We start from the raw sequence: 17,620 nt of genomic DNA, 5'->3' as shown, positions 1-17,620 counted from the left end.
CCTGCATTTGGTGTTATTGCATGTGTTTTGTGAGTTTGAGGAGGACTTTGTAGAATGGTGCTGAACATATGGGCTAACGTCGGACTTATGGACTTGGACTGGACTGGGTTAGAATGCGTTCTTAATGTACACTTACCTTTTATATAAAATGCTTATATACAGATGAGTTTCTGGGGATTTGTTTCTCCAGTCTACCCAGACTAACATGGTATCTCTTAGATGTACATGATTAAATATGTTGGATTAAGGTGAACCTACAGGTTATCTTGGACTGGAGGCCCTGGGAAACAGAGGCTGAGACTAAGAGTTGCTTGACGGGCATTTAGTGGGTAGTGTTCTTAGGAGCAACACTGGTGAGAGGCAGAGAAGAGCAGGATTCAGTAGAGGAAGAAGTTCAATGGCTACATGACTGCAACAGCGGCCTTGCTCAACTCCACTGGGAGTTCTGGCATTGAGCTGGCCCATCAGTTGTGATCATCAGGTGCATGGCTGCAACTCCTAGCAAGCCTGTGGGTGACGAAAAGAATCATTGCCCTGTACCGTGGTCCCAAATGGAGGTACATGAGATGGGCTCTTCTTATTTCCCTTCCCTATACCAGGGGTCACACATTTTTGAGACCCAAGAGCCAATCCTGTCCCTCACAACCATTGAAAAATTATCTGAAAGCCATAAATATATTTTTACAAACAAATGAAATCACTATTGTCTGAATAACACCCTTTCAAACTGTTATAAATGAAACAATGACAGTTTTATTTTCATTTTCAATTTTATGTCGGAACCACATATGCTACCACATGTACTACTGAGCCACTAGATATGGCTCAAGAGCCCCAGTTTGCTGACCTCTGCCCTACACCAACCCAGTGCTGGCTGCAAAATGCTCCCTGGGGAGGGATCTAATGTTGGGTGAAGCAGCTCCCTTCCACTGAGGACAACTAGCTTCCTACAGCTACAGTTCCTAGGAAGTGGGTACCTCAGACCTGAAGAAGGAACCCAGCAAACGTGGCAGAGCAACTCTTGTAGGACGCATTGTACCGTACACTCACTCACCCAATAATTAGAGCGACCATACTTCTATTCATAAGAAGAAGGCAGCTCTTTAGAAATAAGTCCTATGATGTTTTAATTATACATATCAACATTTATTCTTACATCTAGTACTAACTAAAAAATTCACTGCTATAGATTGGATTCTGATTCATGGTGACAGAATATAACTGCCCTTTGGGTTTCTGAGACTATAACTCTTTACAGGAGTAGAAAGCCTCATCTTTCTCCAAAAGAGCTGCTGGTGGTTTCAAACTGCTCACCTTTCAATTAGCAGCCCATCTCATAATCCACTATATCACTAGGAATTCCTAATATCTAGTAATAGAGATTAATCGCATGAAACTGAAGGCATAGTAAAGTATTTATGGTAGTTTTAACCTAAGTCAAAGAATATGAAAATGAAAATTTGTTCTTCTATGAGAAGCTAGTTAGCTATAAAAGACACCTTTAGTCCATCAGAATTCAAATTCATCTTTTAGAAAAAAAATCAACTCTAATTAAATTAATGTCAAATGTATTAAATCTAATAAATGTACTATAACTTTTCATATTTTTATGGATTTAATAGAATTTTTTGAATATTCTTAAGTTTTATATTTTACCAAAGGTATAAATATCATAAAGCAAACAATAAAAATGTCTAACTTTAATATTCAGTTAAGATTATATTTACAAAGCAACTTGAAATTATGAAAATTGAATAAAGGGTTACTATGTCTATACCACATGTGATATAAAGTGTGTTAGAACTGATCATAGAGACATTTAGCAGATGAGGAGCCAGTATATTTTGTCTCAGGAAATTAAAATATACTAAATGAAAACAAATTGTATAATTGTTAAGCTTCATTTCCATAAATGGTACCTGGTCCAAAGCTAAACAACCAACATCATTGTTGCAAAATTAAAGTCTCCAGACATCTAGAAATAGGTGGAGTAGGTGATTACCTATGGGGTTAGATTTTAGGGATGGGCCAAAGGGCTCTAACTCTAAAATACTGCTCCTATCAACTTGTTAATACTTGTAACTCCACTGAGAGATTCATTCCGTTGTCACAATCAAAATCCGACAGCTCAGTGGGAGGAAATGGTTCTCGGGTCCTACAAACAGTTAGGAAAGGCGGTGTTGATGTTTAAACTTTACCCCGAGGTATTCCAGGAGACAGGCCTGCTGCTCTGCCTTCAGAAGTTCCCAGCCTTGAAAACTCTGTGGAGCAGTCCTACCCTGCTAAGCTGGGGGCCCGATGAATAGGAATCAATCGATAGGTATCCCACTTTATAGATACTGATTTTCCATCTGTTATTGGGTGTCACTGAGTAGGCAGAGAATTGTCACATAGGGTTTCCTAGGCTGCATTCACAGACCAGAGATCAACAGGTCCTTTCTCCCACAGAGCAGCTAGTAGATGCAGACAGCCCTTTCAGTTAGCAGCCGAGTGCTTGACCCCTGCATCTAAGAGGCGAGCGCCCTGGGGAATGGGCTGGCATGAGGGACAGGGGGCATGGATGGAGCTGTGGTCTCAAAAATGTAAACAAACCCTGTGAGTGAGTCAATGGACAGGGCAGCACCCATCCTGGCTTTAAATAGTTCCCACTTTAACTTATTTTACCAAGTAGATTTCAAGAGAAAACATAATTCTAAGAAAAACAATGGTGTCTGTTTTTTGTTTTTGAAAACTACTGTCTTACCATGACTGAATTAGAGGGTAGGGATAGGAGGAGGGAAAACATCACTGAGGGACCAAGAATGGAGAGGAGGCCTGGGAGACGACTTACAGCATCCCTGTGGGTGAGCCTGTGCCCCTTTCCTCTAGCACTGCACGGATGTTTGGGTGGCGATGGTGGTGAGCATATACCCAGCACAAGTACCAATCATTCCTGTAGGTATGATTCACCGACTTTGATCCCCTCTTTGACCAGTGTCCCATTCTCACCCTTTTTTTTTAACTTTTAAAAAAACAGTTTTATCAACATATAATTCACATACCACACAATTCAATGGTTTGATGTATTCTACTTAATCGGCATTTATTTGGCTGTTTTATAGCGTTGAGGTCAGAGCTGTAAGAAAAATACCTCCTTTTATGGGTTATTTCTCCTTCCTGTTGAGATGAAGCCTCTTCCTCTAAGGCACCCAGCTAATCTTTCCAGGGGCTGTCATCACTTTGATCCCATAGAAACAGTTCTTAAGTCACATGTCATCATTTCTCAGAGCACTGAAAGAGGAGAAAAGCATTTCCTCCAATTTTGGGTGCCTGTTGATAAAGTAAAATTTCCCAAACAAGCTGCATGGTTCTGTAAAAAATCTTCTTCATATCTAATTACAAATATCACTAATTCCAATATATGACAATGCGCCAATTATCTAGAAGAAGTTAGGGTAAAGTAAATTTGTTGTCTGGCACATTGTCAGTAATTTCAATAAGCCTTTTGCAAATGAGGTTATTTCAAGGAAAAATATGGGACAAGCATTTCACTTTTTAAAAATTAATATAGTACTTAAAACCACATGTAATTTGGGTTAAAATACCAGCTATGCAGCCTCTGTCAGTAGTAGAGTGTGAAGACAGGTATTATATACGTGTTCTTGCCAAATAAAGGGTTTTGGAGGCTCTTCTGCTAAATATACTTCCTGTCACAGAAAGGAAAGAATTTTTTTGATGAGTCACATTCCCCTTAATTTTATTTTACTAGAAGAAATGAGTGTTATAGGATTTAACATAATCCCAATCATCAAACTTCTCTAAATTCTCCACCTCAGAGATCACAGACTCACCTCTGTATAAAGAATATGGTTGTAATGCTGTTGGGTGTTTTTTTTATCAATATCCATGTAAAATTAATTTTCCCATCTAAATGGATACACGGAGAAACTACAGCTTACGAAAGAGTTTGCTCTTTATCGATACCAATACATTTGACTTTAGGAAATAATCCACTGTGCTTTGTAAATCATAAAACATGAACAAAACCCTAGGCAGAATGTTACCTGGATGTGAATGCATGAATTCGTTTGCACTTCCTAGAAAACTCTGCATCCACTGATGTTCAGGTGATGCCTCTGTGCTGGACGCTATGCGTGGTGAGCCCGGCTAACATAGATGTCAGTGGAAAATCCAGGGGACAGGAACATATGTAGGAAGGAGATCTTAGCAACTTGAGCATATCAAACACTCTGTGAAAAAGCTAATTGAGAGGTAAAACCAAATTAACTGCTATGGAGAAGGACAATCTCCCTGAGAGAGTGTGTGCTGCAACAGTAAGGTTCAGTGGTTACATTTAGTCCGAATAACTGCGGGGACAGTAATACGGCTCTGGCCCAGGGACTTTCCCCGCTGACTGCCCACCTGGCAATTCTCTGGGCACCTTCAGGGATGTCAGGGAAGCACAGGGAAAGCCTGTCTCATTACAGCAGGCTCTGCATGGGAGCTAATACCCATACCAATTGCTCTTCCCTGATTCTGACTCAGACCGTTTTCCTCTTCAGCAGGTCTAGGAAGGGAAGATTGCTCTTTCTGCAAACAAAGATTGACACCTAGCTGCAGATGCCTGTTAGGGAATAGGCTGGGGTGCGTATGTTGGCTTTTTTTCCTTCCCCCTACAGTCCACAAAATAAGGATGGCACCTTAGAAATGAGCACTGGAGACAAGAGTAGGTGATAGCATTCAGAGCCTGCTGCTAGTCATGCTTTATCCCATGGGAGGTGAGAATGGAAATGCAAAGGGTCTCTCCTTCCCTTGAAAACTGGTTGGGCAACGAGGATAAAATCCACGTATGAAAGCAGTCTCTTCATCACGTTGCCCAAGATTTTAGGAATCTTCTTTGAAATCATGACAGTAGTCCAACTCACAAACCCCGAACAGAGCCGAATAACACAGTGTCACAGGGTCTCCCGGGTTGTCACTTCTTCCTTAAGCGGAGCAGCTGGTGGGCTCAGTCTCTGAGCTAGCACCTGAGCGCTGACCTGCTGCATCACATGGTTCCTCAGTCACATGGCCTGGACTATTCTAATTCGGCTCCTCTAGTCAAATTCCTTTAAAAATGGGGGTCAAGTTGGCCTGGCTTATTACTCAGCAAACATACTAGATTTTAGTAAACGTCTCCACATCACAGTCGTCTGAGTTTTGGGTTTTTTTTCTTCAGTCCAGCTACTAAATTCCACCGCATTTCCTTTGCTCACAGCCAAAGGTGACCAAGGTGAAGTTACCGAAGCTCAAGCTTAAGGCTCCATACTTGCTCCGGCTCCTGGGAATTGCTAGGAATTACTGAAAGTTGGAGAGTGTTACCGAGGAGCGGGTTTTCAGCTTGCTACCAATCTGGAAGTATTTCTGCACACACATTTCTTTTAGGCAGCCTAAAAATTGTCTCAGAAGAAAGCTCCCAGCTCTCTAAGCCTGCATTAATTTGTTATGATTTATGTTCTCATTCTAAATAGCTATCATTTAAAGAGAGCCTTTTCAGACCTAATGTTACAGACAGCTCCCCTCCCCCACCCGACCCCCAAATTATACCAGCTCGAGGTCCCACAGAACCTGATCTGCTCAGTTGGCAGCAAGTGGAAACAACCCACAGAGTTTCATTGACCAATTGTGTGTGAAAAGCACTAATTCCCTGTACCATCTTCCATGCCTCCCCCGCGCTCTCGCCCACCTACTCACACATCACACACTCTTACTCCTCAATTCTCTGTCACAACCACCCACCTTCCTACTAGTTTCTCCAGCCACAAGTCCATACAGATTTGCTAATATCCTTTGGTATCTATCCTTTCATTCAGGCATCTTCGTGCTCTCCCAGGGTAACGCTAACATTTCTGACAGGATCTCCCTGGGGATGAAGAGGAGGAGGGGTTGCAGGGAAAGCACAGGATTGGAAGGCAGGAGTCACTGAGCCATGGTTATAGCAGATGTCCTAAAAGAGACTGGGGGGGGGGCGGGGGCGGTGACAGGGGAGATGAAGTAAGAGAAGGTCTGGAACAGTAAGAAATTGCTCTGAGACATGTTGCCTAAAGAACTTCATAAAATACGGTGAACATTGAATGTGGCCATTAAAGGGAAAATGGTTAAGAAATTTTGTTTACCTGAAAATGTACTGTGGTGTGGTGGAAAAGGTCATAGAATACAAAGCAACTAAGCATGCTTTGTAACTACATAGGTCATACAAGTAAGTGTATGTGAAAATGATGTACAAAGGGGAGAATGGTCATGTGGGGACAGTTTGATTACTGGTGATAAACTTTCTCAATTTTCTCTGATGTTGTGGTTTCATTTATTTTTTAAGCTAGGAACTTTCCCTGAAGGATAAACAGCACACCTAAGGTTTTTCTCAGTCCTTTCTCTTGTTTGTCCATTTAAACTTGGAATTGTATTATGCCAAGTAGTTGCAAAAATGTGACTGCAGAAATTCAGAGGATGTAAAGAGTATGTTTTTAAAAACAGAACATCTTCTGATGCTAAGGTTGGTGGTATACAATGGTTAAGCAGTTATCAAAATGTTAGCATGTAGAACGCACCCTGAAGCACCAGGAGACGGCCTGGCAATCTGCTGCCAACAGGCCACAACCAGAACAGCCTATGGAGCATGGTTAGTTCTACCTGAAACACGTGAGGCCACCATAATTGGGAAGCAACTCAATAGCAATATATATAGATATAGCTATATATCAGAGAGAGAAAGAATATAGTGAATTATTTAATGTGGTTCTTCTAGCCATAACCTTTTAAACAGTAGTTTTACTGGCATGTATTTCCCATATATAAAATGTAATCATTCCCCCTTATTGAAAAGACTTGTGCAGTCATCACCTTTATCAATTTCAGAACATTTTCTTCTCTTACTCATTGTTGTTAGCTCCCCATTTCCTATATCCTGTCTTGCCATGTCCCTAGGCAATTATCAATCCAGTGATTATCTCTATAGATCTATTTTGGATTTCATATACAGAAAAATCATACAACACAAGCAAGAAGCAAAGAAACAAACAAAAAACCACTGGCAATGACTAGATAAAACATAGAAAACCCTCACTCAAAAAGAAAGCAGAACATATTAAAAATGGAATCAACCTTAAAATGGTTCAAAGGGGAGATCAAACAATAAGGCCTTACATTTTAACCTAACTACATGCTGTCTGAAACAAGGCTATTCACATCCCGGAGCTGTGTTCACAGGGTATTCACCAGAGCTGTCACCTATAGCGTTCCACAAACCAGGTGTTCACAATTTAAGCTCTGGTACTATTCCCTCCTTTGGATTGGGATTTTTTTAATTTACAATCCTTGGATCACAGAAGCTGTGGTGCTTCTTCCATATTGACTTAGTTGATGCCTCGCTAAGGTCTCTGTTTGTTTCAATACAAGTCTTTAAGACCCCAGACACTCTTCTTTCCAATAGCTAAGCCCCATCGGTTTCATCACCACAATTCGTTCTAGCATCTGTAGCTTCAGTGATCTCTTCATGAAGGCAAGCATCAAGCATTAGCCCTAGCCTTTATTACTCCTGCCAAATTACCCTAGTTTCCTGATAGGTCTGAGTAAGAATGAAGGAAAAGTCAATTAGGGGACGATACTGATTGTGATATATGATTGCCATCCAGCTTTTATAAGTGAGACAGCTCAGAAACAGAAAGTGGGGCTCTCACCAATAGCAAGAGCCAAGAGAGGACAGCTTCCTATGGCCTCCAAGATCCACACACAGTGAACCTCTCTGATTGAGGAAACAAGCATTGACGCCATCGGAAAGACAGAGGAGCAGCAGCAGCAGAATCAGGAACTGGAGCACGAGACAGAGCTGTGGACTTCCCAGCCCACAGAGCAAATAAAGCTGAGTGCTTTGGGGCAGGGACCTGGCCGCTGGGGTAGGAAGCTGCTGGGCACTTAATTCAGGGAAGTGGATTCACTGACCCACGGGGCTCTTTGGGCATTTATTAGCAGCCCTAAAATAGCTTTGTAACATGACCTGAATGAACAACTGTATCCTGAGCATTGCTCATCAGTATTGTCACCTATTAATTTCCATAATAAACCCATAATCATGAGCACTATCTGCGAGCTCTGTGTGAGCATTCTAATTAATTATAAAACCCAGGAGAAAAGTAGGGAGTACCATGGGAAACAAAGGTGAAAAAAGTCAAGTCAAAGCCAAAAGTGACATGTGAGAAAAAGCAAGATTATAAAATATGTGTATATGAACATATACATGTATATGTATAGATACATATAACTTTCCACTAGATGAATACCAAAGTGGTTGAGCCCAGATTAACTGCAAATAAGAGCAGAGCTTTCCATGGAAATTTTAAACAAACGGGATCAAGATCCTAAAGAATTTCTTGGAAGAATTTTAACAGATGATGAAACATGGCTTTACCTATAAGATTTTGAAGACGAAAACAATCAATTCAATGGCTACCAAAAGGTGGAAGTAGTCTAGTCAAAAGTTAAGGTAACAACAGATTTTTTGTTTTGGGGAGTGGGGGGTAAGGGACTGACTGCTCAAGGCATTTTGCTAGTTGGCTTTCTGAAGGGCCAATGAATGATAACACCTGCTTATTATGAGAGTATTCTGATGCAGTCAATACTTTAGCAGAAAATTAATTACCCAGGAAAGTTTCACAGGAATCTTTTCTCACAGATACTCTGGCTCACTTCTCTTACCAACAAGGGACAACTTCGTGGAGAAAGTGTCGATGGAAAATCATTAGGCACCTGATATGGCTCCTTTTGACTACTTTTTGTTTCCTATTCTTTAAAAAAAACACTTTAATTTAGTAATATAAAGAAAGTTAATAATGTAAAGAAAGACTGCATTGACATAGTTAAATGGACCTTCGGTTCTTTTAGAGCTCAACTAATGGCTAGTATCAACAGTTACAAAATTGTCTTGACCTTAATGGAGCGTGTGTTGATAAATAAAGTTTATATATTTATATTTTTATTCCACTGTACATGAGCTTTTTGAAATCTCATATTATTAAAAGTAAGATTTAAAGAACCCAAAATTTATATGCACATATATTTGTATCATCCTTAACTTAGCTCTTATTTCCTATTTACCTTCAGATTCTACATATGATCTTTCTCAAATACTTAAAGTAAGCCATCATCTTATTTCAGCACACCTAAGAGTGGTGCTGCAGACCCCATGTTTGACTGTTAACTGCAATGTCACTAGTTCAAGCTACCAGTAGCTCTCAGTAGAAAGGTAAGGCTGTCTACAGCTATTAAATAGCAGTCTTAGAACTCTTATTTCGGGTCACTATCAGTAGAAATCTATTTGATGGCAGTGGGTTAGTTATTTAATCAGTGAAAAATAATTGTGAATCTAAATACCTTCAGCTTGTCACTACTCAAATCTGGTCATTGAAGCCACAAGCTTTTTGTTTCTGCACTCTTTCATTTGCCCTCTGAATATGGCTCTTGAAAAAAAAAATAAATAAAAGTACTAAGTAAATAAAATACTAAGTGATTTTAAAACCACTCCTTTCCCATCATTTTGGATTAAGTGATTTTGCTACTATCATTTTCCACTCTCCAAAACTGTAGAATTTTTGCCTGATTCACAACCAGTAATGACCCTTTCTTTGGTCCTTTTAAATTCTGCTAAGTTACTTTGATGATCCCACTATGATTCTCAATTCTGATTGTACAACAAAAATTGCCCAAGAACTTAAACATACACACACACACACACTGAAAACTACACAGCAGCGAGGATGAACTAGTTTTAACTTGCTATGAGGAGGAGGAATTATACATTCTATTGAGGTCATGCATTTTTTGTTCTGCTGAATCAGAAATGTGCTGCTTGCATTTTTGTACCATTCATAACATGACAGACACAGAAATTGCACATGTTTAAACTTATTCCCCATTGTAAACATTTCTAAGATAGTCCACATAAACCAAGAGGGGCAAACTTTTCTTTAAAGGGCCACAGAGTCAATACAGGCCACATGGTCCCTGTGGCAACTACCCACCTCTACTGCCATAGACAGTATCAGATAAACAAATAACTGAAGCTGTGTTTCAGTAAACGTTTATTTACAAAACCAAGCAGCTTTGACCTACGGGCTGTAGTTGAAAACTCATGGACTACAGTCTCTAAACAATCAACAAAACAACAAATCAAGCCCTGATGTACCAGGGGGTACCCCAAAACCTGAAACTGCAATGGGGCGGGGGTGGAGCAGAGCTTTTGTAGTACACATTTTCCCCACTAGGTGAGCATCAAGCAACTCATTCTGAGTTAGTGCACGCAGTGGCGTAAAATATGAAGGTTCTCTCTGGTCACAGTGAACTTTTTTGTAAAAGCAGTTTCACTCAAACCTTGTTTTTGTGATGGCTGATTTAAGAGAACAAAATGTGGTTCTGAAATTTTGTTTCCTGTTCAGGAAAAATGCTACAGAAACTGTTGGGATGCTGAACACAGCTTACAAGGACAGCACTATGGGAAAAGATGTAAGAGTGGTTTCTCATTTCAAAAAGGGTGAAATGTTGATTGATGATAAATCTTGTTCTGGACATCTGTCAACTTATTGAACGCATGAAAATGTCAACTCGTAGTGCATTTGGAGTTCATTCCACCAGGTCAGACTGTTAATCATGCTTTCTATTTAGAGGTTCTGAAAAGATTGCATAACAGTGTGTGACAAAAAGGTCTGATTTGTGGCAGACAGGGGACTGGTTTTGCCACCACGAAATGCACCTGCTCACACAGCCATCTCAGTGCTCCAGTTTTTGGGGGAAAAAAACAACAAAAAAACAGCATGCCTCACTGGCCTGACACACCTTACTCACTTGACCTCACTCCATGCGACTTGTTTAAGTTTCCACGAATGCAGAGGGACCTGAAAGGACAGTGATTTCTCTAAGTAGAAGAGATGAAGAAAAAAAACGAGAGAGGTGTGGTCAGCCATCCAAGCAGATGAGTTTGAAAAATGTTTCCAAGAATGGAATTTCAGATTTGACAAATGTATTAAGTGTAATAGAGAGTGATTTGAAGGTGATAAGGTTGTATTGTTAAGGAAAAAAAATCTGTTTTTCAAGGGTACCCCCCTCGTGTAGCATTTTCCCTTGTCTTTGGTATAGGTATTCTGACTATGGTCAATTTTGAGTTATCACATGTGTCATCATTGAATGAGTGTGGGGAAACATGTGCAATTTGCCTTCCTCATATACTATACATAGTATATATGTACATATATAATTGGCCTTCCTCAGATACATAGAAAATCTCCATGAACTTTTTGAAGCACCCTCATACTCAACATTGTCCAATATAATTGTCTGTGATAAAAGCGATTTTCGATAGAGCATTGTTTGGTACAGGGGCCACTAACCATGGGTTCAGCACTTGGAATGTAATTAATGTAAACAAAGGCACTAATTTTTTAAATTTTAATAAAATTTAAATATCAACATGTGGTTATAGTCTAACCTAAAGGGCAGCAAGAATAATCAAAATATTTATAACTGCATTGTGTCTTTTCACATGTTAATGTCCTCTTGTTTTCAGGATTATGAAGCATATCAAAATAAGGGAATAATTCAGAGTAAAGATTTATACCTAAAAGTTAAATATTTGCTATCATGCAGGTTTTTCAGAATTCAGCAGTGAAGTTGTCTAGCTATTAGAGCACATCTGATGATTGCTGATATAAATGGCTTCTCAACCAATAACAACTAATTTACAAACAGGCAAAATGGATCTCTAGTGAGTTTAGAAACCTGGATAAGAAGCATATTACTGGCATAACACTGGGACCTTGCTTCTTTCTATATCCTTAGCTATCCAGTACAGGCTGTGAGAAATGCATGATCATGTTAAGCATGGAATTAAATTTTCTCTAAGGTTAGTTTTTACATAGTAATAATCTAATTCAAAATGTAAACATGGGAAATCCATTAAAAGAAATTAGTGGAGATAGAAAATATAAACATTTATTTGAATAATAGAATAATATTAAGAAAAGGGAGTTATAAAGTTGAATTTCTTGAATAGTAACAAATTTCTATAAACAATCAAAAGAAAATGAATATCTGTAGTAACAATAGTTCTTTAGTTAGAAAAGAGTCCACATTGAGTAATTCAAATTTAACTAATGATAGTACTTTAATATGACTGATATAAAATCACAAAGCTATACTAACTTTAAAGAAGACTCAACATAGACACTGTACTACGAAAAACAGAAGCATTTAAATTCCCAAGTATTTAGTGCCTACATCACCTACCTTGAGGGTGGTTTTTAAAGAAATTTTGTGCATGTGTTTTTCTTTTCTAAAGATGCAATAACAGAAAGTAGTCTGGGATATTTAGCCATCTTGTCCTGACAAATAACCAATTCACCTTTATTCCCAGTATATTCTCCAGTATTGATTTTACCGAGTAAACTCAGACATGTGTCACATTTACCCAATACATATCTTTTTCCTTGGAAATGTAGTTGAGTACCAATCAGTCACCTGGCCTTTCACCTGCAATTCCTATTGCCACTGCCTGTCAATTATTAAATCTAGCCCATTTCTCCAAATCATCTCTTTCAAATTTTAGTTTTTATAGAAATATACAATGACTCCTGTGAAAATATGTATGCTTCTTGGGAAAGGATATAAATTATCACTTGATTAAATCTCTTTATTAAAATGATCCTTTTTCTGGGTTGAAAATTAGTCCTATTAATCCACATTTCAAAGGACTCTAGTCAATTTTCTTTTAAGGGACAGATCCTCAGTGGTAATATTATCACTTGTAAGCCAAACCCTAGTTAGAAGAAGACAACATAAAAAGAAATTCAAGCTGAGTGGCTTTGTGACAAGGGCCTTCAAATAGAGCAGTGTCTCCATCTCTTGCTGAACCCAATGAGAGTCACGGAATGACACCCACCTTGAGCCGCAGGCCTCCTGGGAGAAGAGTGTTTGCTGGCGGGCTTTTAATGTGTTGGTAGACATAAGAGGAGAATTGCTCCTGCTCAGCCTGTAATTGGGGGCCAAGTTTAGAGAGATGACCTCTGTTGCTTTTGATAGCTGTCTGCAATTCATCAATCAGCCTGCTCACCTGAAGGGGTTAAATTACAAGAGTTGTTAACAAGAAGTAATTGTTGATGTCACACCTATTAGATTTTTGAGTACCCAGTTTGATGGGGGGTGGAGGGGAGACTTCAATACAAGAATTTCAGCACAGATCTATTTTCAAGGTAAAGAGATTAGAAGGGATATACATTTCTTTATCAACAAAGTTATACAAGGGAAAACGCCCAATCATTTCACTTCAGGAATATAAAATAGTCATTTACAATTACTGAATAAAATATTTCTCTGAGTATGAAAGAAAAAAATACAAACCACACACACACCAGCATTTAAGAAACACAGATATAAACCAAGTCCCTGGGTGGTATAAACAATTGATGAACTTGGATGTTAATATGTTAATGGAAAAGTTGGAAGCGCAAGCGCACTCAGATGCACCTCAGAAAAAAGGCCTGGAGATCTACTTCTGAAATAAAGCACAGTCAGAAAGCTCCTTAGAGGTAAGGACAGCTAGACTTCATCTCACAACTCAGACATGTGATCACAAAAGACCAGTCCTTGGAGAAGGGCAACATGCTTGGCAAAGTAGAGATGCCATAAAAAAAAAACACTTTTTTTTAAAGAGGAAAGCCCTCAACAAGATAGATGGACAGATTTACATAGTGGCTGTATCCATGGGCTCAAAGAAGAGCAATTGTGAGGCTGGCGCTGGACTAGACATTGTTTCACACTTTTGTACATAGGGTCGCTATCAGGTGGAACAGACTGCAGTATGTAACAACATAAATTTACAATCTCTCTAGTAGACTGGATTATTAAATAAATACTGGTTGCAATATAACAGTGACTAAAATTAATGAACAGTAGGAATTCATTTCATCCATGACCATTTACATAATCAAATTAGACCCATTTGGAATTATGAATGGCTCTGAATGACCCTCAGATAATTAGAATCACCACATACAACTTTCCTCTAGTTCCTAAATGCTTTCTCCCCTCCCACTATCATGTTCCCAATTCTACCTTACAAATCTGTCTAGACCAGAGGGTGTACACTGGTACAGATAGGAACTGGAAACATAGGGAATCCAGGACAGATGATCCCTTCAGAACCAGTGCTGAGAGTGGTGATACCAGGAGTGAGGAGGGAGGGTGGGTTGGAAAGGGGGTACTGATTACAAGGATCTACATATAACCTCCTCCCTAGGGGATGGACAACAGAAAAGTGGGTGAAGGTAGACATCGGACAGGGAAAGATATGAAAAAATAATTTATAAATTATCAAGGATTCATGAGGGAGGGGGAGTCGGGAGGGAGGGGGAAAAACGAGGAGCTGATGCCAGGGGCTTAGGTGGAGAGCAAATGTTTTGAGAATGATGAGGGCAAGGAATGTACAAATGTGCTTTACAAAATTGATGTATGTATGGATTGTGATAAGAGTTGTATGAGCCCCTAATAAAATGATATTAAAAAAAAGAATCACCACCAAGAATAGAATCTAGCAGGTACCAGGATTACTGGGCTACTCTAAAATTCATTATCCTCTTTTCTCTAAAGCACTCATCCATCACCTCTCCCATGAGTGTTTCTTGTACTTACTTCCTAGATATGAACATATGTTACTTAATCCAAGTTTGCTTTGTTTTACTCTTTATGCGTCCATGCCACATTCTTCCAGTAAAATTATAAACATCCTAAATATCTTCCCCACTCTATATATCAATCCCTTGATCCTTGGAAATAATACTAAACTCGATATGTAGCTCGAGTGGAATGAGTAAAGGTAGCAACAGATCCAGGAGAGCAAGAAGTAGCAGATGAGTCTCTCTCACAGTCACAGAGACAGACAGAAGAATTGCCTGTATGTCTTGGTTTGACCAAAGAAATATAAGTAGAAGTAGCACAAGCCATTTGTAGACAAAAGCTTTAAGAGCCTCTCTTTGGGCTACTATTGCTTTTCACTATTACCATGAATACAGCAATGTCCTAATGGCCGGGGAGGTTGTGGGGTGAAGCTCTTTCTCCAACCTTGATCCCAGACCACAGAAGATACAGGAAGTGGCATAGCCAACCTGCAGTCACAGTATGTACTCTGAGCAATAGACCTATGTTTTAAGCCAGTGAGATTTTGAGCTTACTGACTGATGCAGCACAACTTAATGTATTGTTCTACCTTAAATGTTTGTAACCCTTAATAACTCACTAGGCAAGTTACTAACATGTAGCTCTGAACTGTAAATTAGAATGAAAGCCTGTAGAAATTTGTACTATCCCCTCAAGGCTTTGGAAATCATGGACATAGAAGGTAGAAAGTGAAGACGGAAAATGAAAGGCGATGGAAAGATTTTTTTAGTGATATAAATAAGAAGAAATTGTTAGAAATGAAAAGAATATGAGGAGAAAAATAAAAGGTGGGGAGGTAATTAGGGATCCTGAGCAGAGAAGAAAGAGAAGGAATGAAAACATAACAAGAAGAGAATGTGATTTATAGACTGAAATCCAAAGGCAGATTTTGCTCGTGGTCTTCCTTCTCTTACTTTCTGGAAAACATTTCTGTGCTTTTCTTGGTACTGTTAATCCTATGAGAAATGACAGATGATCCAACATTATTCAATGTTTTTAACTTTGTCTTCACCATCAGATAATAGTATCAGACAGCAGTAGTGAGCTCAAAAATGATGGCTAATAGAATGTATCATACCAAAACTAATGACCAAACAGGCAAGGCGACTTGCCCATATAGTTACCTAAAAAGATTAAAAGCCAAGAATCACAGGCCCGAAATAAAGGAACTCCATTCTGGAAAGCACTGATTCTCTCTAAACTTATCCCCAATATCATGCAATTCAGAAGGAATTTATGGAGTCTTTAAAAATTTAAGTACTGTGCTAAAACATCTAAATACGGTGCTAATCGGTAATTTGCCACTCAGTGACACTGATCTTTTTCACTTTATGTCCTGCACCTTTTTGGATAGTAAACCAAATAAAGTCAACAAATATGTGAAGGAGGAATTTCAGACTCGGATTTGAGGGCATTTTTATACATGACTGGATTTACTGTCACAAGCCATAGTCTTTCACTGATAGGAGATTTCATGTGACATCAGAAGTCAGTCAACCATACAATTGATGATGCCATTTGCATTCTAAAGAGCTATTGGTTAAAGTCTTAAAAGTATTATCTGAGATGAATTCTTTGTTGCTTTTAATGTTTTCTCTTACATTTTTGCTTTTGTCATTGGATCCATGATCAAATGCTTATACCTATGATGCATAATTATACCAACAGTAATCTAGCTCTTTAAAATAACTTAAAACTATAATATAAGGTGTCCTAGAAAAAATTAACTTACATCTTAAACATGGAAGGAACAAATCCAGAATTCTGCCACTGACATTTCAATATTTTTTCCATTCAATTTTACTTAAACTCTATGTTCCTTTACATATTCATAAGGTCTTTTCCCTTAAGTGCTACATTTTTGTTTTCACTTAATACAATAGCATATCAACTCTAAAGATAACCCTATACATGAAATAGCCCATATATACTAAAATCTGGTAGGTAATATAATACACTTGAATTGTTTTGCATAATATGATTTTTTAAATCATAGATATTGTTAAAAAGAAAAAAATTCTTTAAAAAATTCTTCATCATGAATCTTTTCTCCCCTTGCAAATCCTTTTTTCCCTCTTCTACAAAAGCAATGTGAATAGGGGCAAAAGAAGACAAAACTTGACCTTTTGTGATCCCAGCATTAATGGGTCTGTTCATAATTCAATCTATGTGTGTGTGGAAGCATCCATGTGGAAACATCGAGGCCTGAGAGACATAAAGCCTTTCCCTTTAAACATTATCTGACCCTATCAGTCCCATTCACAAAAGGAGGCTTACGTATGCATATGTTGAAAAAAATGCACCATCTTATTGTGCAGCAGAAAGCCTACACATTTTGCTCTTCATTCTCCGTGGAAGTGCAGCACGGAAGTGACACTTGTACAGAATTTGAGAGAGTGACAAATGAGCAGAAGGTAGCCGAGACAAAAATAAAAAGGAGCATTCTGGTAAGGAAACAAACCATACTTCTGAAAGAATGCAAATGTATGCCAGTCTATAAACAGACACAGTATTCTGTGGCCATGTTTATGTGGCACATACATACAAGCCTTGAATTCAATTCTAGACACAAGATGATTTGCAGCCAGCACAAAATAATGTGATCATTTGTATATGCACATTCTAAAATGCATGCATGTTGCAGTTGTACATTCTGAGCTCTACATTCTGGATACTGGACTTTAGCTTTTAGTCATGACCCTTGAGACACTGCTGACTTCTTTAGGGATGAATTCAGCTGTTGAACAGAATGCTGCATGGATCAGAATCCACTCATATCACCAAGGAGGGCTCTAGGATGCTTTCCATACAAATGGGTGCCTGAAAGAAGAGAGAGCATCAGTCTCTCTGCTAGGAAGGCCATTTTGGCAGGTAACATACCAGATGGTCTCAAAGTAAGGACTTAAAC

At 38.8% G+C, this 17,620-nt stretch overlaps 1 protein-coding gene across 1 annotated transcript in view; it reads right to left on the bottom strand.

Annotated features, from left to right (window-relative positions):
• DCDC1 (doublecortin domain containing 1) overlaps positions 1-17,620 on the bottom strand; it is a 497,394-nt gene that overhangs the window by 269,326 nt on the left and 210,448 nt on the right. Inside the window, exon 9 of the mRNA XM_045291000.1 lies at positions 12,941-13,111. Coding sequence (XP_045146935.1) covers positions 12,941-13,111 — 171 coding nt within the window. The remainder of the gene's footprint in view (positions 1-12,940; positions 13,112-17,620) is intronic.

Source organism: Echinops telfairi, unplaced genomic scaffold (assembly GCF_000313985.2).
Source record: "Echinops telfairi isolate 266 unplaced genomic scaffold, ASM31398v2 ScPeMD7_60;HRSCAF=208, whole genome shotgun sequence".
In the NCBI taxonomy this organism is placed as follows: Eukaryota; Metazoa; Chordata; class Mammalia; order Afrosoricida; family Tenrecidae; genus Echinops; species Echinops telfairi.
Note: the sequence above shows the minus strand (reverse complement) of the source record. Positions and strands in the feature narration are given on the sequence as shown.